Below are 24,888 nucleotides of genomic sequence, written 5' to 3'. Positions count from 1 at the left end.
TCATTATAGTGTTCATCACTATGATAATGATGGGGAATTTCCCCCCAAGTTAACTGTGAACTGCAATGTTACAGCCACACCAAATTCATAGTATATTATCAAATGATGTCAGAGAAATACTCTCAAAAAGCTTCGTTACTAAGACAAAAACAAAAGGACTGCATTACAACGATAATCATTATTATAATGACTATCTGGAAATAAATGTTAAAAGTAAAAAATGTTGGGTGAGATGCATAAAAGACTTGGTCTCATAAAAAATGCATCAGGAATTAATTCTAAAGAAGCAGCAGCCAATGTCACAAGGCTGCTAAAAGAAAAAAGAAATTACAGCATACTGTAGTGCTCTGTAAAGTTTAGCATCACAATATCATTAAAGATTTAGGTGCACAGTTCTAAGGAGCTTGACGTAAGCACAAAATATCTTTGAAACCTTATGTTTTATCTCAAATTCATACAAATTTTGCTTCTTAATGTATTATTTTCACATGATAATGTTTTACATACTATTCGAGTGAAAGATAGCTCATATATATCCTGGTGTTTCAAGTACCTCTCAGCACAATGCCGTTGGGGTACATGAATAAACCAATTTCAGTAGGGACAAGTATGTCACAAAATGAAGCAGGCAAATATTAATGAAAGATGTTAATGACACAAATCTACTGAGTTCAAACTGGGATCAATTAAGATGCCAAGGAAGGAAGTAATTAAGAACAATCAATTAAGATGCCAAGGAAGGAAGTAAAAAATTCTAAGAATCTAACAAGCACCACAGAATCTAGACTGGACATGATGTATGTTATGGACAGAAGATTCAACTATAGAAAAATACAGAAATTATCTTTAAAGTCTTTGGCAGTTATGAAAAAAAGTCTGTATTTATTACTGTACTGTACATTAGTGATGAATTAACAAATAGGTTTTTCCCACAATGAAGAGTTGCTATTATCTGATTCTTAAGCCCCTCTACTTTACCACCTCCTTCAGACAATGAGCTCCAAGTAAAATTCTCACTCTCAACAGTGAGAAAGTCACGTAGATCCAAAGGACCTCTTTTTAAAACACACCAGAGGAGCAGGGGTGTGTCTAAAACCCAATATTCTGTTAAAGCAAGACTGCTAGACATCATTTAATTCAGAAGAAAGAGACCATTAGACACAATACACCCTGATTTAAACTGACATCCAAATTGTAATAGCAACAGCAACAAAAGTTTAAGTTGAATTAAGAATACAATTTATATTATTCTCTAAAAAAAGAAAAAAAGAAAAAAATTTATCAGTTTAGAACAGCAGATACAAATTGATTTAACTGATTTTCCTCAATAAAACTTGTTAAATAAGTCTTGAAGATTTCTCAGTAATATTAACAGTTATATCCTAAAAACATTATCAGTATATAAATACTCTTTTTAAACCATTATCTATTAAAAAGGAATCTTAGGAGGTAAAGCATATTTACAAACTTCCTTGGTACTTCTAACACGCAAAAGAACAGTAACAAAATAACATATATAAAGATTTGCCAAATTGTGAAATGATATTTAAAAAAAGAAGTTCTTTTCAATAGTCAAACAATATTATCGTTTCTAGACAGAGTATCAGAACTGCCTGACAAAAAATGACTACTGCTAAATTTAGAAAGATTCTATTACAGAGAGAGATTGTTATTTTAACCTGAAGAGTAGCCCAAGGAGATTTGGGCTATTTATCATGCACTAGAGAACCCTACAGAAAACATCTCAAATGTCTTAAAAAATGCTAAAGATTTTCAATGTTAGCTGAATAAAGATAAAACATTTTGCCATTACGGATGTTTAATAATGTAATGACGGGGCTTCCTAGGTGGCGCAGTGGTTAAGAATCTGCCTGACAATGCAGAGGTCACGGGTTCGATCCCAGCTCCAGGAAGATCCCACATGCTGCGGAGCAACTAAGCCCGTGTGCCAAAAAAAAAAAAATAATAATGTAATGACAAGCTTTAAAATATGCAATTACCCTTTCACTGAAAAAGTGGTTAACTTTTTTACCTAAATTCTTTAATTCTAAGAAAGAACTACCCTATCTAGTAAGTTATTTCTCATATGTATTTTTCCTACAGTTAAAATTTAAGAACGGAACCAACCTTCATAGCTTGTTCAAGCTTAACAGATAAACTTGCCACAGCTTTCTGTGCACGTTCATACTCCTCACGCTGGCGTTTCAAAATTGGTGCTTTGGCTTCAACTTCTTTCACTATTTCATCTAGATACTTATTAATTCTTTTGTTCTCTAGTTTCTCCAAAAGCAGCTGATCCTGAGCTTCCACATAAGCATTATACAGCTGAAAGAAGGAGAGAGGTCATTTTAAACCTAAGCAAAACAGATATATATAGTCTGTCTAACTTCCTTATAAACATTCATTAGCAATCATATAAGATGGTAATGTTTACTATACGTCACACAAAACCAGGAACCAAGAAAGCCTTTCCTAAAATGATCCATTAATCACTAGACAACTTTAAGGATAATTTTTCTGGGGAATAAGTGTCAGAGAGATCTGAACACTTTTGCTGAAGGAAAATAACAAGATTTTATATCATTCTTACCTCAGTTAACTTCATGCCAGGTTTCACTATCTTAGCTACGGCTGCTGCAGTAGGAGACATGGCTGCAAGTTCTTCTTCAGACAAGATGGCCCCTATGCCAACACACAGAAATCTACTATATTTTTGTAAAATTTCAAAGTAAAGCCACTAATATTTCTTACCAAACAAGTAAAAAGTGACACCTACTATACATTACATACAAATTCCTCTGAAGACTATATAAACTATGATAGGAAATTGTCATGTAACACAATTCTAAAAATCATGCAGTAATTATAGTTAAAACTATTTTGGAAATTGACACACAATTATGTGTGATCAAATGGTACTTATACCTGACAATACAATAAAGATAAAGAGTAATGCTGAACTAAAAATAAATTCTAATGCTATAATTTAATGTTTCCTACATCACAACATGACAAAGAAGCACTACTAGTGAAAGTTAAGTGAGGACTATGTAGGGAAGTTCTAGTATTTCAAGCCTTTAATAAGCATCTATTAATCCATACCTTTACGTTTTGTGGCAGAAAGCAGGTCATTTGCATTCTCTAATTCCTTCTCTAATTTTCCTATTTTCTCAAGCATTTCTTTTTCCATTTGATCTTTAGATTCCTCCACCTCTAGAAGATGATCTTGTATTGCTTTATTGGCTAAAAACATTTTTAGAGACAGAATAACCAAACATATAATTAAAATCTTTTTGAGTTTATAAAATGTAACTGAACAGTCATTATTCTCTTAGTCTTCTGACAGAATAGTCTGAATAGTCTCCCTTCAGCAGATAATATTAAATTCTACAGAGGCTGTGGCTGACAGTTATTACCCACTGGAAGCTTTTGATGTACTTATAATTCCTGAGGTGTCCTGCCCTAGTCAATCCATTTCTCCTTTTGATGTCCCTTTTATAAGAGGGGAAAACAGGAGGGGAACTCAAGTTGTAAAAAAGAAACTCTAAGAATCACTTTGGTTTTAATCTGATCTTGGATGTCTAGAACATAGGAAATGACTGGAAAAAATCATGCAAAAATAACTTACATTAAAAAAAAGGCAAGAATATAAGAAAATGAAGGACTTTAAAACATACTATTTGTAACTTAAAAAGTAAGGCTTATTTATGGATTAAGAGAGTACCCAAACTATAAACCCATATGTATTTATCAAACTAAATGTTTCAAAGTGAAAGAATATATATAAGGTTACTAATGAAAGAAATAAAAACATATTAGCTACCTATATTTTCAAATATGCTATTTTCTGAAAATAGAATTTAAAATTTCTTGATCTAAGGATCTTTCTTCTATATCAAATTTTGTCCCTAAGAAAGTTACCTGACCTCTAAATCCAAAAATCTATACAAGGGTAAAGAAAACAGTATCTTCTATCTAAAAACAAAATAATCTTCCCATAATTGAAAAGTCTTACCTTCTCCAGCTTCCTTCAAAAGTTTGTGTAATTCATCCACTGCTCGGGTCAGTTCACTGCTCTTTGCCTCTGAATCATCAGCAGCACTCTAAAATTTAATCTTAAAAAAGTTACCCAATATCCAATAATGCAACATTAGGACACTAAAATGTATGATACAGTACCTACCTTGTAAAGGTTAGATAGTTTCATGTGAGCGTTTAATTCATTGTGGAATTTCTCTTCCATACTGGCCTGCTGTTCCTTGGCCTAAAAAAAAACAAACACCAAAATCCACTTACTACAGTCTCATTTGAGCTGAATTTAGAATGCTTATCAAACACCAAGATAAAAAATTCAATTTTGAAAGTAAAGAGATAAAGATTAAAACACTAAAATTAAAATCAGTTGTCATGATAGAGATGAATTACCTTAAGGATAAAATGTTAATGATATTTTTATCTTAATGTAGAATATTTAAATGTAATTAAAATTAACCATACTCATTTTTACACAGGTACTCTGCATATAGTATATACTTGACTCTAACAGTTTTAACCTACCTACATCATATAAAAGTGCCCTGGCCATCTTATGGTGCCAGGAACAGTTGAAAACATGAAATTATTTTATAAATCAACAGCTTCCTAAGTATTACAATATTTTTGTAAAAAAGACATTTTAAAGTGGTCAACTACACCTCTTTCAGTTTGGTCAACAAATCCTCTACATGCTTTTGAAGATTTTCATTTGATGTTTTCAAGCCATTCATCTGTTCTTCCATTCTAGAAACCTAGAAACAAAAAAGTAGAATTGGGTGGGGGAGAGGATATTGTATTAACTGAAATTAACTTGATATAAAGTTTAGCTGCCAACTAAAAGCAAAATAATCCCTCATACCCAAAAAAGCATTTTACATAAAATATGAATGTTTAAGAAAATGAAAAATAATAGCTCACAGAAACCACCACTTCTTAAACATGTATCTTAGTAAAGATACATAAGACAGTAGACAATATCAAAACTCATCAAAGAATAAATCTTAAGATCTTTACTTAAATGCAAATCAGAAGGAGAAAAATACTGTATATTAACGCATGTATGTGGAATCTAGAAAAGAGATGCAGATGTAGAGAAAGGACATCTGGACATGGTAGGGGAGGGTGGGATGAATTGAGAGATTAGGTTTGACATAAATACACTATCTTGTGTAAAACAGACAGCTAGTGGGAATCTGCTGTATAGCTCAGGGAGCTCACCTCGGTGCTCTGGGATGGGGGTGGGGGAGGGGGGAGGGAGGGCCACAAAGGAGGGGATACATATGGCTGATTCACTACAATGTACAGCAGAAACTAGCACAACACTGTAAAGAAATTATACTCCAATAAAAAAAATGCAATTGGTTAATTTACTAGGCCAAATGTTTACCAGTTATGTCCTCCACATCTGACCCCTAATCTTACAATATATTTGTTACTCCACTGAACAAATTTTTATAAGCTGGCACACAAATATAAATTGTAACCAACATGAAGATACAATTTTACTAACTTACCTCCTCTTTTTTGTTTTCAAGGTTACATTTAAGCTCTAGAATTTCATTTCCTTTTTCTCTGCCCAGAGCTAGAAGTTCATCAGTTTTGGTTTTCAACTCTGTATTCAGCCATGTATTCTGATTATGTAACAACTCCTTTTCTTGCTCCAAGCGTTTTTCTCGATACTAAGGAAATACGAGGAAAAAACGTTTACAGTTAAAGATAATACATGGTTATTCAAAAGATTTTGTGTGTAGCTACGGGACACAAGCAGAATTTTATTTTACACTAGAAATAAGTATTTGCGTGGATTCTTAACAGAAAACAGAATCAGGTAAGAACTATATGAAACAAACATCACATAAGCAAAACAGCTCAATTAAAACTGTCTTAAAACTTAATTCCCTGATATTAAAAAATGCAGCTTTTAATTACTTTATATACAACTTGCCTATATCTAAAATTTAATTTAGGTGAGTTTTAAGCTAAAGTTGTATTTTGTGTATAAGAAATTATTTGTTTCCCACCTTAACAGAAACATCAGAAGCTTGAAGTTCATCCAATTTTAACTGAAGCTCACCCTTTGTTGCATTGCTTTCTTTAAGTTTTTCATTTAGACGTTTAACATCCTCTAGAAAGGTCAGAAGAGAATGTGAAAATGACGAATACTCAGAGGAATCAAACATCAAAAATACATCTCTAGGAACATAAACATTTAACACAATATAAGTAGTTCTCAACTCTTCTATTTTAACTTGCTTCTGCCATACTTAATCACAAATTTAATTTTAACAAATAGATGATGAAGCCAAATTCATGCATCCAACCAAACATGTAAATTATACTGGTTATCTTATTTTAAATGCAGAATCTAAGGCTAAATACACAATATTAACATCAATTTTCCTCATATTAACCAAAGGTCTATTAAAATTTCACAAAATAGCCATTTCTTAAGTTAAAAAGCAATGATATATCAAAACCTTATACTCAAAACAAAAGGAATACAAATGCTTAATTTTTATGAAAAAATTTAACATTACCTACCCACTACTGATCAAAATCATCAACAAAAACTTTGAAATAATTTTTCTGAGACTAGAATAGTTACCTAATTGACTGTTACTGTACAGTAACATAAATATTTGAAAATTCTTCCTTCAGTAGAAATAAAAATTCTCAAAAATCTTATAAAAAGGAACCAAAGGGAAATGGATACCATTAAACTGCTTAAGAGTCACATTCCCTTGACTACATCAACTGTATTACATATTATATTCTATGTTGAAATATCATATATTCTTGCTTCCTAATTCTTTCAGCCTGTGCTTTTAAATATGGGCTCTCCTTTTAGGCTCTTATATTGAATGTTTGTGATTAGTTTATATTAGCAAGGGTGCCCATATGAAACAAAGGAGTTCAGCCTCTATAACTGAAGATCAAAAGTTTTCAATTTGATACTATAAATAATATTGTAGTATATAAACCTTGGTCCAAATTCTTTCAGATGTTTTTCAATTGTGTATGTGTCTATAGATACTTCTTTAAACGTGCTCGGAATGATTTAAAGATAAATGAGTAGGAGAAAACAACATGATATTACTCTGAACTCTATTCTGAGCTATGACAAATACCAGCTAATAGAAATGGACTGGGGATTAAATCCTAGCACTATTAGAAGAGAAAGGAAATAGTGAAGTAGAGACTAAGGTACTTCTTCATACCTGTTAAATATTCAAGTTCTTGAGATAGTCTCTCATTGGTTCTAATTAAGTCTCTTTTCTCAGCTTCTAATTCTTCCCTTGTCCTTGTAAACTGGCTCTGTCATATAAAGGAGTAAGTGTAATACATTTAATTAAGAAAATCAAGTTGATCAAATATTTAGAAATGAGCATGAATTGGTACCTCAGTTAACATTAGCTGTGGTTTAAAAATGGTTAGTTTTCTTACTTATGGCTTATACATCAAAATGTTTAAAAATTACCCATAATGTCAACACTTCTGTTCATATTTTGGATTTTTAAAAATTACTTTTCCTAGACTCCCAAAAAATTTCCCATGTCACTTTTTAATCACTTGTGTCATATAATTATATAATTAAATCAATACCCCTTTATAGGAAACTTAATTTACTTCTAATTTTTGCTGTCATAAAATAAAATTTCAGGACTTCCTAGGTGGCACAGTGGTTAAGAATCTGCCTGCCAATGCAGGGAACACGGGTTTGATCCCTGCTCCAGGAAGATTCCATAGGCCACAGAGCAACTAAGCCCATGCACCACAACTATTGAGCCTGTGCTCTAAAGCCCATGAGCCACAACTATAGAGCTCATGTGCTGCAACTACTGAAGCCCATGCGCCTAGAGCCCATGCTCCGCCACAAGAGAAGCCACGGCAATGAGGAACCCATGCACCACACTGAAGAGTAGCCCCCACTTGCTGCAACTAGAGAAAGCCCGTGTGCAGCAACAAAGACCCAACACGGCCAATAAATAAACAACCAAATAAGTTAATTAATTAAAAAAAAATTTCAATGAATATCACTGTATCCTGGTTCAAATTATTTCTCACGAAAGATCCCCAGAAATGGAATTACTTAAAACCCTTAAAATATTTTATCAAATTGCTTTGCAGCAAGACAATGGCAATTTATAGGCTTTTCTTTAAGTCTTAAGTGCCAATCTCAAGCCACTTATGCTAGAACTGAAGATTATGCTTTTAAAAAAAGAGAGAAAAAAAATCAATTGTAACATGGAGAGGTGAAAAATAACTACCCTAATGCATTATCTGCACTTTTCTGATTACAAGTGAAGTAGAATAATATTTCATATTGCTATTGGCTATTTGTACAGCTTCCTGTCTGGTTTTAAAAATTCCTTTGCTCATTTCCCCTTTTGAATGATTTTTCTTATAATTTGAAAGTAGTCATGTATTAAGGATATATATAGACTTTTTTTATTGAGAAAATACTTTTTAATGATTTATTTGCTTTTTAGTTCTTTTTATACAGTGCTTTAAATTTCTATTGGATCAAGTCTATCACTCCTTCCTATTCTAAGGATCTTCTATATATCAAATATGTTTTAACCTCAAATCAAATGCAAATTTTTAAAAAGCAATGGCAAGATTCTAAGGGTTTATCTGGTCAAAGAATCACGGGGTATGGCCACTTTATTAAACAAATTGGCCCGCAATCCTTGTCATCATATTCAATCTGTTATTCTTAATCACTACTCTAAGGAAATGATTACCAATGTGGATTCACCCACATCCCCAACTATTATCACAATACTTGAAATAATGCCTAGGCAATAGCAAGCATTAAATAGTTAATTTCTAAAAGAATGAAAGGAAGTTAGGTAGGTAAGTGGGTGAGTGGGTGGATGGACAGATAGATGGATTTATGAATGGCTACCCTACTTACAGATTTATGGCACCTTACTTAGAATGCAAAAAATTCTTTTTTAAATCATGACTTTAAGAGCTACACAGCTAAAAGCAAGTGTTTTTTTATATCAAGTACTTACATATTCTATTAAGTAAAAGGAATGTCCAATCAATCATTAAAATATAAAATCCTATTAAGGAATTTATGTACACACATTTTTGTTAGTAGCTTCTCCTAACTGAACATATTTCATCTACCCATTGACTAAATAACCAATAAGCACAATCAGAATAGAAAACTTCAAGTATCATGTTTACGATTAGCTTTATTCACGGGAATAACTTTTATTACCTGAATGGCAATATTGCGATCCTGAGCAACTTCAAGTTCTTTGTTTTTCTCAGTTAGTGCCTTCAGTTGACTATCTGGATAAAAGGAATTTTATGAACACACACACATAAGCTTAAAGTTTGCAATGACAGATTTTATTCAATTGTCACCCACAGACATTTTGAAATTAAGAAACTGAGTTTCAGAAAGGTTGAGCTGTACAACACTGCATTCCAAATTCATGAGCACAATCCACATTTACTGTACTTCTAGCACAAATTTTTAAATATGCTACCCTGTCTTCAAAATCATATTTGTGATCATTCTAGCCAACACTTTGAGGAAACAGCATTTGCAATTACCAATTTCCTTATTTTTCAATGAAATCTTCTAAGTCAATCATAAAAAAGTGAATTGTATTTACAAATTAAAAATTAAGTGAAAAACACAAATGTACACATCTGTATAAAACGCATACAGAGTAAAACACAATAATGGATAACTGTAATTCAGCTGGCTTACCACCCTAAAAAAGAGCTATGCTTGATATTGAATTTTCAGTCCCACAATCTCCACTCATAATAGGCTATCTCCCCTTATAGTTTCTCTTCTAAACATATACCAATAATTAAGAAGAGCATACTTTCTGAAACTTTCTTCCACTAAAATACATCTACGTTATGTGCTAGCAATTTAATGAAAAAATACATTATTATTAATTCCGAGTTAAACAACTGGCTTATTAAAAGAAAAAAACCTGCTAAATTAGTCTGTTCTCTGTTTCATTTTAATGTTATTTACCACTTCCTAAACTCACAGATTCAGAATACACTAAAAAAATAAAAACATAACTGTACACCCCAGGAAGGCATGTCTATCTAGGTTTATCCCCATCTTCTCCTCCCTCTCTCTTTTTTAGATCTCATAAAAGTAGCTGTGACCACAGTCATTTTCCTGAAATTTTTTAGCACTATTGCTCTACAAACCTTTTTTTTATGCCAAGACAAAACTATGTACAGGTGATAAATCAGATGTGGCTACTCAATAAGTATCTATACCCTCATTACACATGTATACATACCATGACATGTATACGTCACATTTTAAAAATGAGATGTGCCAAAATTAACAAAGATTATGGACTCAAACATATACCTGATGGGCATGGACCTGGTTAAGACGGAAGACTAATGTTTCAGCCATTCTCTTGATTATTAGATTCTTGCATTCCCAATCAAATTAAAATCCAGCTATACCTAATAACAAATTTTGTCCCTACTCTATAAAGATCTTTCTGACATTTGCTTTTTTTCTATTGTAAACAAAGCACATAAAACACACCATCCTTCCAAGAAATGTCAGGACCTTTAAGATCCTGTGTACTTTCTAGGAGTTGATGTAAGAAAACTAATTAAGAAGAAAATTAGCTGTTCATCTTTCAAGGGAATTAGGCCTTAAAGAGGAAATCACATCCTGAGATTCATAAATATTTATAAAAATTATAACGAAAATTAGAACATGAATAGAAGAATGGAACTAATAGGCTTTAATTTTTCAACAACATAAAAATAATTAAGTTACTCTCTTTACTTTTTCAGTTGCCTAATGCTTTAGCCTTTTCAAAATGCTTTCATATATACCTCATTTGACCTATACAGCTGTTTAAGTAGACAGAGAAGTGGATCTAGCCATTTTATAAACAATAATTAAACATATGACAAAACAGTTTTTAATAGCAGTCAGAATTAGAACCCATGCCTCCTGACCATTAAGTTCTGTATTCTTTCAAAGTCTTTGCCAATGAATGAAAAAAAAATTTACTATAAATAAAAATATTACCATAATATTACCATAAATGAAAACAAGGACAATCAGTATTTTCATATACAGTAAGTAAATGTTTTCAAAGCATACAAAGAAGTATTTGAAGACCTCAATACTTCAGAAATATTAGAAAGATATACTTAAGTACTTACTGAGCTTCTCCAGCTCAAGCCGCAAGCTTTGGCACTCTCGGGTTTCATTCACAAGTCTCTCCTGACTGTGGGACAGCCTCTTCTCTATCTCAAAGTACTGTTGTTCTATAGATGATTGTGGGAGGGGGCATCAAACACACATGTATACATTGTCAATACTGGTACTATTTTTAATAATCTTGATTTTAAAATTTAAGACGTAGTATTGGAACCCACACTCCAAATAACAGACAATTTGAGCAAAGATAAATAGATCGAGTACAGAAAAGGACTTTAATTCAATATTTCCAACTGACTTCTATGTACATGACAAAAGAAAAGAAGGCCTGCAAGTGTTTTAACAAATTATTTTTCTGTCTATTCCACAAGATGATATTCTTCAAGGCAGGCAACATGTCTTATTTATCACAGTATTTTCCCTACACATTAGCAGACTTCTTAGTATAAAGCAAACCAAAAAGATACATTTATTAAACGGTGAAAAAATTATTTAGGTTAAAAACTGCTTTGCTTTAAAAAGGCTTGTATTAAAAATAGCCAAAATAATACCTGAACGTATAAAATTACTAAATTTATGTAAAAATAAACATGTTAACTTTCCAAGGGAAGTGACTGATAGTGCACTGTTCAGCACAGTAGAAGCACATAGAAGACACTCAATGTTTACTGTGTAAATTAACAAATAGAATGCAGCGTACTATATCCAGTGTTGGGATTCAGAGAATTAATTTTCAACATCACTTCTGCTTGATAACTACATTTATTTTTTGGAAATGAAAACTTATTCAGAATTTTCAATCCACTTAGCAAAAGCCAGTTAGCAATCTACCTCCCCTCCAGCCCCCTGCAAAAATCCTGGTAAACCAAGACACACAACAGACGGTCTGTAATTTACTAATGGTAATTTCTAAGCTCTTAATTTTGCTTCAGCGATGTTCAAGTCACTATTGGCAGGAACTTTCTTACTTGAGGGTCTACGACAGGTATTTATAAACAAACAAGTCAATATATTTTCTATCGAACTCCAACTTTTAAAGAGAAGTCGAATATATTAAACATTTACTGCACGTTCACTGTGTTTCCAGCGCTGTATTATGCACCTACTTGTTTTTGTGAACATCTAGTTCATTACCGGACCACAGCGAGACACACTCAAGAACAAGCGCAGTAAGTTATCAGTAAAGACACAGGCCTTTGGACGCAGATGACTAGAAAACGAAGCGGAAATTACTATCATTTAACGTGCAACATACAGACAGGGTACTCCAGGTTTAGAAGAGTTAGGAGTCGCAGACACCTACTCCGGTGTAAGCAGACCCAAATCTTCACAATTTCAGTTTGCCGGACAACATTCAGGGTCCCTAAATGAGACTACCCTAATTACAAAGAAAACGGGAACTCAATGTGGATTCAGGTTTTACAAACAAGCAAGCTCCTTCGTATCAAACTGCGAGGGGAGCAGTTGAGAGAAGGCCTATGGTGCCCACGGAGCCGGGGAAGCGAAGCCGCCGGAGAAGCCTCGGACGGGGCGAGCTTGCAAGGGGCGGAGACCAGCCACCGCTGCGGGGTCGGGCCCAGAAGCAAGGGCGGGAAGAGCGTCGCACTTACCGCTCTCCACCTTAAATTTCTCGTGCCGCCCCTTGAGGCCATCGATCTCGGACTGCTGGTCAGCAAGGAACTTCTCAAGTTTGTTCTGGACGGACTTAGGCAGCTTGTTCAGTTCCGTGCGTTCCAGGACTTGCTGCAACACCGCCGCCATGTCGATCGGGCCGGGGACCGCGGCGGCAGCGGCGGACGGAGCAGAAACGGAGAAGAAAGGCGAAGACCAAGAGGACCCAGAAGCCCGGGCGGCGGCCTCTGCCACCTCGCTCTGTGGCTCCCGCGCGCCCGCCCGCCGGAGACTCCCGCGGCGGGACCCTGGGAAATCGAGTCCTGCGTTAGCGGCGGCCCCAGTCGCGCCACAGCGCCCACGCCCGCGCCCGCGCCCGCAGTGCGCGCGCAGCCGCCGGAAGCTGTGCACCCTGGGAATCCGAGTTCAGAGGCCGCCTCTGACCCCTGCCGCGCACTCCGCTTTCCGGCTCTCTTTTCCACCCGCTTCAAGCCGCGCAGCCTTCTGGGAAGCGTAGTGTTTTCCAATCCCTTCCGTGAGCCCAATTCCGCACCACCAATTCCGCTTCCTACCCGCCCCCCGGCTCTCGTTGCCTGACGCATGACCACTTGTCCGCGAGGTGGCGCCACATAGTACTCGTCAACCCACGTTCCTCCCTGAAGAGCGGGGCAACCTTACCGTCAAAGCTCCGGGATGCCATGGGTCGTCCTCTTTGGCGGCTTTTAGACACTGGGCCACTAGAGGGCATCGGTCCCGGCAGGGCCGGACGGCAGGCGCCGGGCTACCGCCACGCTCTCAATGGCGCCCGGAAGGGGGCGGGGTGGCGACCGCAGTCGCTTTGACTGAGGCGCTGCGGTGAAAGGAGGGGGCCAGCGTGCGTCATCAATCTGCGCCACCTGATTTCAGAGACCCCGGGTTTAGAGTGGGAAGTGAGGTGCGGGAAGAACGTCGCTTTCTGATGAATTCACTCACAGTGGAATTGGGACCGGGCTGGAATCTGGTCCCTGGAGGCTGGTACTTGCACGGTAAACCCCCTTCTCAGGTGGTCTGACAGCTCGACAGATTTGTCTGCAGTCTGAGTACAGGTGAGTCAGCCTGAGGGTGTGTGTGTGTGTGTGTGTGTGTGTGTGTGCGCGCGCGCGCGCGCCCTCGGGCACAGAGAACTGCCTTTTTAAGGAGGAAAGAAAGGAATACAGTGTAGGAGCCATATGGACGGACACTCCTGTACAACACACTCAAATCCAGTTATGAGACTTACTTAGATTTGTGTGTGTGTGTGTGTGGCCGAGTGGGTAACTGATTCAACAGGAATTTTAGGAGCTCGATTTATTTTCTAGGAAGAGGATTTTAAAAAACCAAGAGGAGTTTGATAGTGGCTTTTATTTGTAGTTTTAAGGTAACGTTACAGAAATGTTGTGTTGTGTTTATATTGTTGAAACTGAAAAACTGTTGAAACAGAAGTTTTGAAACACATTCTTAAAAGCCATTTCTCACCCTGCCACCGTAACAGAAGTACTTGTTTCCAGATTGTAATTCTGATTTCTAAGCTGAATCTGTAGATTGCTTCATGTTTGATTACTCTTTTAAAAGAATTTGTTAAATTCTTTACTGAAAGTAAAGCATTGCTAATGTCGTCCTCCCTACATTTCCCGCAGTAGCAGACCTTGGGTAAGGAGCTTAAGGTTGTTTCTTTACCCCAAAATATTTTATATAAGCACCTTAATTAAGGTTGCTGGTATGGGCGGTGCTGTATTATGTTCTAGGTCCACAGTATTATCATTGTTGATCTACCATTTGGGAAAAAAAAGCAGATGTTCTGTATTTGGACTTACAGAATCCTAAATTTAGGTGGGTTTTCAGACCTGCTATGATCCAAATTCTTTATTTTGTAGGCTAGGAAACCAGAGTCTGGGAAAGTTGAGTGGTCTCAAGTCAGCATTTGGACAGCTTGCAAAGCTTTTGCTGATACACAGCATTTCAGGAAAAATGGAAATGTGTAAGAGAAGATCTACATTTTTAGCAGTGTCCTTTATAAAGTATGGTTAGCTACATTTCAGAATTTTGAAGGAGCACTAAAGAAAAAAAATCTGACGGTCAACCAGATTTCATAACCCAAAGATTTTCATCTTCCTATTCTAAGTTTCCTACACATTAACATGGCTAGTAGATGACCCTTTGGAGAAAGTAAGATTAGAAAGTTACATATCATAACCTTGGAGTCACTGTCACTGCTATTTCTTATAAGAATTAAGAACTATTTAGGGCAGAATGAAAAGGAGTAGAATAGCATGATGAAGCGAAAAAAGTTTAATACATGGAAATACATACCTTAAGGTGCTAAAAGTGGAAAGCCCTTAACTTTATAGAGGCATTAATGATTTAGACAGGCAGTTCTAAACTTAGCCAAAAAAAAAAAAAGTGCTAATCTGAGAGATAGTAAGAAATTTAATGCATTTTGAGACAAAACCGAACAGGCACTTTGGAAAAAGATCATCTAATAGGGCATTTCAAACTGGAACGAATTCTCTGGGCTTTAGTTTTAAAGTAATGCAAAAGCATTGTGACTGACAGTTTATTTTTCTGGTGTCAGTTAAGCCACCCCAGTACATCTAGAGTTGCCTAGCCTTTGCTGTCCTGAATAAGATTGGAATTTTTTTTTTTGCAGGACTTAAATGACTTTGACCTCTGTTCAGAATGCTGCAACTGTGTTTCTTCAGTCTCTCTATGGCTATTTCATAGAGTTTTTGGAATCATGTCTTTACATTTGTTTCTCCTGCACTCAGTATGAACTCCTTGAGATCATCATTTATTATTTGAGCTGCAGAAACTCAAAGAAGCATGAGCCAGTAAGAGGAATATGCTGATTTTCATCCATAAACTGGCGAGAGAACAGAACAGGAGTCCCCCTTAGTGAAAGTTTAATTGAGAGACTGGGTATGACTCTTCAGTGTGAGCATACTATATATGAATAGTATTTAAGAAATGGATTTTAGAGCCAGACTGCCTGAAGTCCTACCGTTGCCACTTACCAGCTCTTTCACTTTGGCAGGTTACCTTTTTCCCTTTCAGTTTCTTCATCTGTAAAACAAGGGTGTGTATATATCGCCTACCTCATGGGGGTTTTTGTGAATATTAAATGTTACCATATGCTAAGTACTTAGAACAATGCAGTACACAAAGTGGAAGCTCTACAAATGTTTATTATTATTGTGTTGCTATTTGTCTGCTTCCATCATTCCAGTTGTACTCCGAGTTACTCAAGGGCGGAGGACTCAAGGGCGGAGGCAACGTTTTCATCTCTGTGCCATCCCACTTGGCACAATTTCTAGTACATAGTAGTTCTTCATAGTGTGCTTATTGAATACATGAATTTGGTTCTCTTTACCACCCATGGAGCAACTCAGAAATCATTATCTTTTCTGTTTTAGAGGTGAGCACAGTGAGGCTCAGCAGTAAATTACCAAAGATGGTACAACTAAGGAGTAGTAGATCTAAATAAGAAATCAGCTGTGTTGGCTGTTAGTGTTCTCTTCTTTATCTGAGGTGTGGGAGTAGGTTTTATTGCTCATGTCAACTCTGGTTGATTGGCAGTCATTTCCTGCAATGCTCTGTTGAGAATTCTGAAGCTACATTCGAACTTTGCAAGAAAGAATACCCTATTGAATAAGCAATCACTGCAAGGTATAGGGTGGTATCAGGGTAGTACAACCTCTCTCTTTATACTACCCCCATGAGAAAAACATTGCAAATTATATTTTTTTTGCCTGAAAATACTCTATATTTTTTTCTTATAATTTAGGAGGTTGAATTAGTTCTTAATAATGGGAAGAACCTACATTGTAGAAGAGACTGTGGGCCAGTATCTTTCAAACATCAATCTTCAAGGAAAAGCTTTTGTCTCTGGTCTTTTAATAGGACAGGTATGTATCTTTCCCTGTGCATTTATTGGTAAAACAAATTTGTTTATTTAGAGTTAAAATATGCTACTTAACAATAAACTCAAGTTGGAGGATGGAGGGATTGAATAGAGAAGAATGTAGCCCAGGTTTGCCCATAACACATTACCTTTTGACAATGTAAAAGTAACTTATAAGGTGGAAACTCCAAAATTAGAGTTTTACCGACCAGATTATTCACTTTTTATTATCTTTCCAAAGTGATTTTGACTCCCCTTTAATCTTTAATTCCAGGTTGTCCAATTCTTTACAAAGGTAGCTTTTTACAATTTTATTTCTGGTTTGTCCTATTTCAGACTTGTAACAAATATAGGCCATATATTTTATTGTATACTATCATACCTATTTATTAATTTTTTTTAATATTGATTCAATGGAGAGAGAGAAAAAGGGACTGGAAGAAATTTGGAAATTAGACATATTTTATTTCCTACTTGGAGTTAAGGCTTAAAAATCAACCCAAAATGGAACAGACATTTGGACAGTTACTTTAAAAAGCATAAGCACCCACTGATTTATTATAATTGAAGAAAGAATGTGTTCATCAGCAGGGAGGACTAGTCAGCAGTACACAGCAATGAAAAAAGGAGAGTCATACAGACAAACTGGCTACATCCATATAAACAGTATGTAGGGGAGAGTGTACTATGCTCCAAGGATTAATTTTGAGGCCTAATAGCAAATAAAACTATTGGGACAGTTTTCTTTCTGAATATTTTAACATGAGGCCTTAGAACCTTCAAATTGGATACTTAACTTTCCTTGTTCTGATTCTATCCACATTCCCAAGCTACTTTCATTTGATGCCCTATTTTGCCTACTTATGAAGAATGCACTGTGCAGAAGACTTATGTTTCACATCCCTTCATGGTATTCTAGTTGTAGCATCATTCTGAATGATCTTAGTTAATGTCACTGTAGCCCTGAAAGACAGGTGTATTCTGAGTTTTCATAAATCTGATTTTTTAACTTGTAGGACATAGGTCAGACCCTACACTGTTCACCCAGGTAGTATCACCCTATGAGGCTTCTCACTGGACAGCCAGATAGCCTCTCTCGGCAACATTCTGAACTTCTTTTAGATCCAGGTTACTTAACATCTAGTATGGGGTTATTTTTGCTAGGAATTCTTTTGCTTAAGGTTCTTTACTTCCTTTTATTTTAAAAATTTAAGGAAAGAAGAGTCTTAAGGAAGTGAACAGTAAAGGTAAAAGGTTGGGGAGAGATACCCTCTTCCAAACTTGCCTTACTGCACGTAGACTTGTTTCTAGAGCTCAGCAAAACTACCATCTTATGTATATATCTCCCACAATGTAGGGAGAATTCCACTCTGTCTTCATGCTGCCTTTTCATTCCTTCCTGTATTCTATATGCTTCTTCTTTCTTTTTATTCCAGGGTTCATCACTTTTCTCTCCTTCCCCTCAATCTTTCAGACTTTCCTTTTTCCTACTCCTAGGGTCAGTTTCTTTTTCTTTTCAAAATCATAGATTTTGTGAAAAGAAAGAGCTTTCTTAATCAGCACCTATCTTTTCCTGTGTGCATTTCAATGTAACTGGAAATAACTTTTATTGAAATAATTTGTCTTTATTTTCTGTTCCAAGATGACAGTAATGATTAGAATTTCAGGTCATATATGAGGATAACATTGTTCTTTTACTCTTTATAGGAAATTTTCACTATAATGAGACTAAGCTATTAAGTTTTCCCTAAATTTATCTTTAGGTTTCCCACTTTTGGTTAGCATTTAATTGCAGTTAAAACTGAGGAACGTAAATCTAATATCACTTCAGTTGTGTCCTACATCCAGTTTGTTTTTCTGTGGACATACATGAGCAAGTTTCCCACTATCATTGTTTCAATGAAAGTAAGGTGCACAAGGTCATTTGTTGGTTTATTTTACTGGGTTTTTATATTTGTTGAACTGTTTAATCTGTTTAGATTATTTAGATAATAAGTGTAATATTGACCAAACATCACTTTTTAGTTTAAATGCAGTTCATTCACTCATCTAGTAAGCCATTTTTAAGGACCACTACATGATTCACATTCAGGTTGCCCAAATAAATAAGGAGCTGATATTAAATATATTAAAAGATAAATAACACATGAAGGAAATGTTGTAAGGCTATCCATGAAAGTTGGTTTCCCTGTAGATTCCATTATAATACGGGTATTAACAATTTAAGGTGCTATAAATATTGCTCAGTTTTTGCATGTCATAAGGGCTTTGCATTCCTTAGTCAGGTATCACCCTAATAAGTTTTTCTAATTTGTTTTTAAGTGTTCTTCACAAAAGGATTATGTGATTCTTGCCACTAGAACGCCACACAAAGAGGAACAAGATGAGAGCCCCAAACGTTCCAAAGCTAAGTTGGATAACTTGGATGAAGAATGGGCCACAGAACATGCCAACCAGGTCATCATGTTTGTCTCTTTATATAGTTAAGTTTGTGTTTATTGACTAATGAAATAAAAGTACCTTATCCTCAGAGTATTCATTCTTAAGGTTTCAAAACTTGTATAGTATATCAAAAATAGAAGTATTTTCTGCACTGTTTCATCCATGATTGTATTTTTTATTTGTTGATTACTTGTATCTAGTTTTTAAAAAACATTTTCTTACTTGAGGTTAAGTAATCCACCCAAGATTGGTATAATAGGTAGTGAAACTGGGATTTGAACCCAGGTGGTGTGGCTTGAAAGCCTTTGATCTTGTACACTATGCTTTTCCATTGTTAACTTTTTTATCTGTTATGTTTTTTAATGTATCTCCTGTTATTGGTCATTTAGCTTACTTCCAATTTTTCTTTGCTTTAAAGTAATACTAGTTATTGATAATATTGTTGCTGGTCAGGTTGTTTTAAAGACTTAAACCAGGTACTGAGGAAATAAAAATGATGGTTAAATTTTTTTTAATGTCCTTAGAATTTATATTTTAAGCAAAGTGAAAGACATTACCAAAACAAATTGTAAGAGAAATGAATAAAATAGGACAGTACTATAGGAATATAGAGTGGGGAGTGATTAAATATCTTGTCAATGGATGGATTCAGACAGCCTCACAGAAGGCTCTGAACTTGAAAGATGAATAGGACTTTGCTAGTAGAAGTCAGGGAGCACATTGAATACACAAAGAACAGTGTGCATAAATGACCCAAAGTCATGAAATTTAAAGGTGTGTTAGAATTGGCTATAATTGAAGCATGGTATATATAAAAGAATGCTTTCAGACATAAGACTATATGGGGCAAGTTTATGGATGGTTTTGAAGTATCATCTTAGGAAGGGAGGAGTTCATTTGGGAGCCAGTAGCTTAATGGTAGGCTTTCAGAGCTCCCTCTTTTGAGATGGATTGGCCTGCCAATAATTGAGAAAGTAATTTCAGTGCTTTGGTACAGTGTAAATGGAGAGTAGAGAGATTGGAGAGAGAGCAGAAAGCATACAGGTACAGTAATAGTTCAAAGAAAGGTGATATGAGCTAGTGACTAGACTCTAACCTTTGTGAGGACAGGGTCACATCTGTTTAGTTTAATGGCCGTATCCTTAGTGCCAAGTATAGTATTCCCATGATTTATGATGAGAACTCCAAGATGTTGGATAAATGAATGGATGAATAAGCAAACTAATGCAGTGGGCTAAAACTTCATTGTCAAAACATTTCAGAGAAAGAGCTAGTATTAAAATGATTTAGTGACCAAGTAGATTGGCCGTAAAAAGAGATTGTGAGAGAAGAGCCAAAGATTATTGAGATTTTTTTTAGCCTGGGTGTCTAGGAAGATGGTGTTGCCATTACACGAAGAAGAAACAGATTTGGGGTGGGTGAGGGGGAATGATGAGTAATTTCACTTAAAAGTAGTTACTGAACGGATTATATCATCTAATAAAGAATGCTAAATTAAGGTAAAAATAAAATTATGTCCTCCTCCAATTAACTTTAAATCTTCAAACACACACACGTTTATCTGCATTTGTGATGGGGGGGTAGTATGTAGTTATTTTTTTGAAAGATGCAATAAATATTTAATACCATCTTCTAATGAAATATTACATATTTTAAACTTAAATTCCCAATGGTTTGTAAATAACTTCCTACTCTAATTTTGCTTTTGGCCTTCTATAAAATTATATACCTACATCTATATCTATGTCTAATCTATCTATATGCATCTATTCACACAAACATAAAACTTTTTAAAAAATATTTATTTGGCTGCGTTGGGTCTTAGTTGCAGCATGCAGAATCTTCGTTGAGGCATATGGGCTTCTCTCTAGTTGTGGCGCAAGGGCTTCTCTCAGTTTTGGCATGCAGGTTTTCTCTCTCAAGTTGTGGCACTTGGGCTCCAGAACTCGTGGGCTCTGTAGTTTATGGCAAGAGGGGGCTTCTCTCTCGTTGAGGTATGCACACTCAGTAGTTGTGGCATGCAGGCTTAGTTGCCCTGTGGCATGAAGGATCTTAGTTCCCTGACCAGGGATCAAACCCACATCCCCTGCATTGGAAGGCAGATTCTTTACCACTGGACCACCAGGGAAATCCCTGTACACACAGACATAAAATTTACATAGCAAAATAGATAATCTTTTTCTCTCTAGAAAGAAATGGTTAATTGTATTTGTTGATGATTTTGAAAAGATATGTAGGTTCCCCATGCTAAATATGAACACTTTATTTCTTATTTATATGTCAAGCTTGTGTCACTATAGTAAATAGAATTTATGAAATCAGAGGGAACCACCAGCAGACATAATGCAAATATGTTAGGGATTAGACTATGGTATCTAATTTTCTGAAGACTTAACTTTATGATCAGTTTGCTTATACATTAAGCACGTAAAAGATAACCAGAGCACTCTGATCTCTGAGTATAGATGGTAGAAAGGAATACAGGTGGCATTAAGAACTAGCCACAAGCATATGGAAGGAAAAGCACAGATATTATGAAGGACAAACTGGCAGTATGTGTCAAAATCCTTAAAAATATGTATAACATTTCAACCTAGTTATCCAACTCAAGAGATTTGTTCTAAGCAAATAATCCTGTGAACACAGAAACTTGCTAGAATTTTTAACCAATATTATTTTAGAGTACAGAAAAATTGGAAATAATATAAATGCCCAATATCAATAAGAAGGTTTTAAAAATTGAGGTAAATCTGGACAATGGGAAACAGTGGATTTTCAAGTTGAACTCTCTCTGTTCAAATCTGACTCTGCTGAGTACTATAGGGATACAAAGGTAGTTGAGAATTAACTTCTTCCATTAAGGAGCTCCCAAATCAACTAGTAAAGTACACACATAACCATAGTACAGGTTCATGTGATGAGCTCCATGGGAAAACTACACCAAAGTCCTGTAGGAGTTTGGAGTTCAAAGGATCAGGGAACACATCTTCCTCAAGCTGACTTCAAGGTATTCAGTACAGTCCAGACATGTAGATGTATAAGAGAAAGTCTTTTCAGACTGAGTGAGCAGCCTAAGTAAATGTGTAAAGTTAGAAAGCCTAGCCATATGTGTGGAGAACAGTGAGAAGTTTGTGATTGATAATAGAATATTTCATGGAAAGTGGTATCAAATGAGGCTCTGAATATCAGATCAGCCAGATTTTAGAGAGTCTGGAATACCAGTCTGAGTAAAAATTTGCATTTTATTTAGCTGATGGTGGAAGCCAATGAAAAATTTAGGAGAGGGACTTCCCTCGTGGTGTAGTGGTTAAGAATCTGCCTGCCAAAGTAGGGGACACAGGTTTGAGCCCTGGTCTGGGAAAATCCCACATACCTAGGAGCAACTAAGTTCGTGTGCCACAACTTCTGAAGCCTGCATGCCTAGAGCCTATCCTCCACAAGAAGAGAAGCCACCACACTAAGAACCCCGTGCACCACAACAAAGAGTAGCCACAACAAAGAGTAGCTCCCGCTCACTGCAAATAGAGAAAGCCCGCGCTCAGCAATGAAGACCCAAGGCAGCCAATAAATAAATAAATAAATAAATTTTTTAAAAAAGTCATTTAACCTTTAAAAAAATTTAGGAGATATTTTAGTCTTCAATCTTATGAGAAAGGAGTTTGTTTATTGATGTAGCTAAAGGGTATCATTATTAAATGGTTTTATTTATAAAGCAGTTTTAAGGTGAAAAGGACACTCTAGAAAGACTGTGTACATAATGACACCCCATTCATCTTGGTTATCATCCATTTCTCAATATTTTAACCATTATTTCAAAGCCTCTACCTCAATGCTGTGCATATAGTTGGGACTAGGTAGGCATTTCTTGATTTAATATTTAGCTTTTCAAACACAAAAGATTGCATATAATGTCAAATGCTTTTGTTAGCTAATACTATATTTCTGTTTGTAGGTATCCAGAATGCTACCAGGGGGACTTTTAGTTCTTGGAGTATTTATTATTACAACTTTAGAGATGGGAAATGAGTTTCAAAATACCCTACGTAGAGTAAGTCTGAAATATCAACAATTCTTAAAGTTACATCTTGATTGATTATACATGTATACGGTGACCCTATGCATATTTAGATAATTCTCTATTCTGGGATTATGTTGAAACAGCTTTTTCCACTCAGTTGCTTGGTATCTTGGTAACACATGTCAACATTTATATTTTCAATCTAAGCTACATATTTTAAAAATATTCTTTATTTTAAAGATAATTTTTTACTATTGTGAAACAAGTTATAATGCTTTAATAATTTTTCTTGTGCAATAGCAGTATTCTGCTAGACCTTCCATTTAATCCCAACTGATTGCTATAATGTGAAATTAATAGGTTTTGCAATTCTTCACCTCCTCAACTCTCTCAGGATCCTGAGAGTAAGACATAAAGTAACAACAATCAGCTGCTTATTCTTTATTTCTGTTCAGAGTATCTATTGTGAATCCCCGGCTTCTTGTTTAATTCCTATGTCAGTCAGTTGGGTAACATGGTTTATAAGTAAGTATGAGGGTCCACAGCTGTTTCCCCTTAAGCCCAAACCTAAGGCACACTCTGTGCAGCCAGCTTTCATCTCTTTTAGTACTCAAGATCCAAATAAGGCTTCAAAAAGTTATTTTCCACCCCAAGAGAGACAGAGACCTCATTATCTTGAGAGTGCAAAACCCCACAGAATCCCTAGAAACCTTTTTCTAGTAAAAAGTGTACAGCTAAGAATCCAGGTGCTATAGATTCTTCCAGTTTTGTAAACTTCTCTCATATCAAATATCCCCCCTTCAAACCTTTGATATTTTTACCTATGGGAGTAAAGGAAGAAAGTGGTGATAATCCCTCCTGCAGCAAGTTATTCAACCTTCTGCCATTTTTACCATTGTAAATAAATGTACCTCTTTCACAGTTGTTCATTCTGTTTGGCATTTTGAAATGCAGTCTATGTCCATGTGTGTGTATATTGGCTGTGCATCCTTTTGTGGTTGGCATTGGATTAAATGGGTTGAATGTGGGCTCAGTGCTAGAGAGATAAAGTAGGTTCTCCTCCCTCTTGGTTTTTGTATCTTTTTTGTTTCTAAGAAGCATATAAGATTTAAAAAATACCCTTTTTCAGAAATTGTAGTGTCTTAGTTATCTAACTTTGTTTCCACTGGCCTGCATTGAGGGACACTTAGAAAACTTGTCACTGTCTCCCATAAGGTCATTACTGAGAATTTTGTTCATTATATTACATAGTGTCTTTGAAGAAATTTCTTTTGATATCATTATTAAGAAAGTTGTGCCTCCCTTAGTGGGCCAGGACAGGGTGGGTGGGAGGGAGTCACAGGAGGGAGGGGATATAGAGATATATGTATAAATACAGCTGATTCACTTTGGTGTACCTCAGAAGCTGGTACAAAAGTGTAAAGCAATTATATTCCAATAAAGAAAAAAAAAAGAAAAAAAAAAAAAGAAAAGAAAGTTGTGCCTCTGCTGATCAATTGTTTAGCTTATGACCATGAGAATTAGGGAACAGATTAGGTTTCTCTGCACATTATTTTTAGAAAGTTTAGAGCAAAATTTTTGAACCCTCTCCCCATATCAAGTATCCATTTTTATAATTCTTACATGTGGCATAGATTTATGTCACCATTTCTGATTTTTTTCACTTTTAATTTATGTTAT

General features: G+C 35.6%; 2 protein-coding genes across 6 annotated transcripts in view; one reads left to right on the top strand and one right to left on the bottom strand.

The window, feature by feature from the left end:
- TPR (translocated promoter region, nuclear basket protein) overlaps nt 1–13,197 on the bottom strand; it is a 60,990-nt gene extending 47,793 nt beyond the window's left edge. For 2 of the 3 annotated variants that reach the window (XM_057726342.1, XM_057726344.1), the window contains exons 1-12: nt 12,832–13,114; nt 11,224–11,328; nt 9,269–9,342; nt 7,254–7,350; nt 6,057–6,160; nt 5,550–5,714; nt 4,695–4,787; nt 4,184–4,264; nt 4,016–4,103; nt 3,103–3,243; nt 2,591–2,682; nt 2,128–2,325 (exon numbers count right to left, since the gene is read on the bottom strand). In XM_057726342.1, the coding sequence (XP_057582325.1) occupies nt 2,128–2,325; nt 2,591–2,682; nt 3,103–3,243; nt 4,016–4,103; nt 4,184–4,264; nt 4,695–4,787; nt 5,550–5,714; nt 6,057–6,160; nt 7,254–7,350; nt 9,269–9,342; nt 11,224–11,328; nt 12,832–12,982 (1,389 nt within the window). In that variant the 5' untranslated portion in view covers nt 12,983–13,114. Of the gene's footprint in view, nt 1–2,127; nt 2,326–2,590; nt 2,683–3,102; nt 3,244–4,015; nt 4,104–4,183; nt 4,265–4,694; nt 4,788–5,549; nt 5,715–6,056; nt 6,161–7,253; nt 7,351–9,268; nt 9,343–11,223; nt 11,329–12,831 lie in introns of all 3 variants that reach the window. The other variant, XM_057726343.1, reaches the window with a different exon arrangement.
- Nucleotides 13,198–13,706: 509 nt separating this feature from the next.
- The window catches only part of ODR4 (odr-4 GPCR localization factor homolog), a 40,088-nt gene continuing 28,906 nt past the window's right edge, over nt 13,707–24,888 (top strand). Inside the window, exons 1-4 of one of the 3 annotated variants that reach the window (XM_057728549.1) lie at nt 13,707–13,917; nt 16,632–16,752; nt 19,071–19,205; nt 23,143–23,238. In XM_057728549.1, coding sequence (XP_057584532.1) covers nt 16,654–16,752; nt 19,071–19,205; nt 23,143–23,238 — 330 coding nt within the window. In that variant the 5' untranslated portion in view covers nt 13,707–13,917; nt 16,632–16,653. The remainder of the gene's footprint in view (nt 13,918–16,631; nt 16,753–19,070; nt 19,206–23,142; nt 23,239–24,888) is intronic. The other 2 variants (XR_009052767.1, XM_057728548.1) reach the window with 2 other exon arrangements.

This window comes from Hippopotamus amphibius, chromosome 3 (genome assembly GCF_030028045.1).
Source record: "Hippopotamus amphibius kiboko isolate mHipAmp2 chromosome 3, mHipAmp2.hap2, whole genome shotgun sequence".
Taxonomy (NCBI): domain Eukaryota; kingdom Metazoa; phylum Chordata; class Mammalia; order Artiodactyla; family Hippopotamidae; genus Hippopotamus; species Hippopotamus amphibius.
Note: the sequence above shows the minus strand (reverse complement) of the source record. Positions and strands in the feature narration are given on the sequence as shown.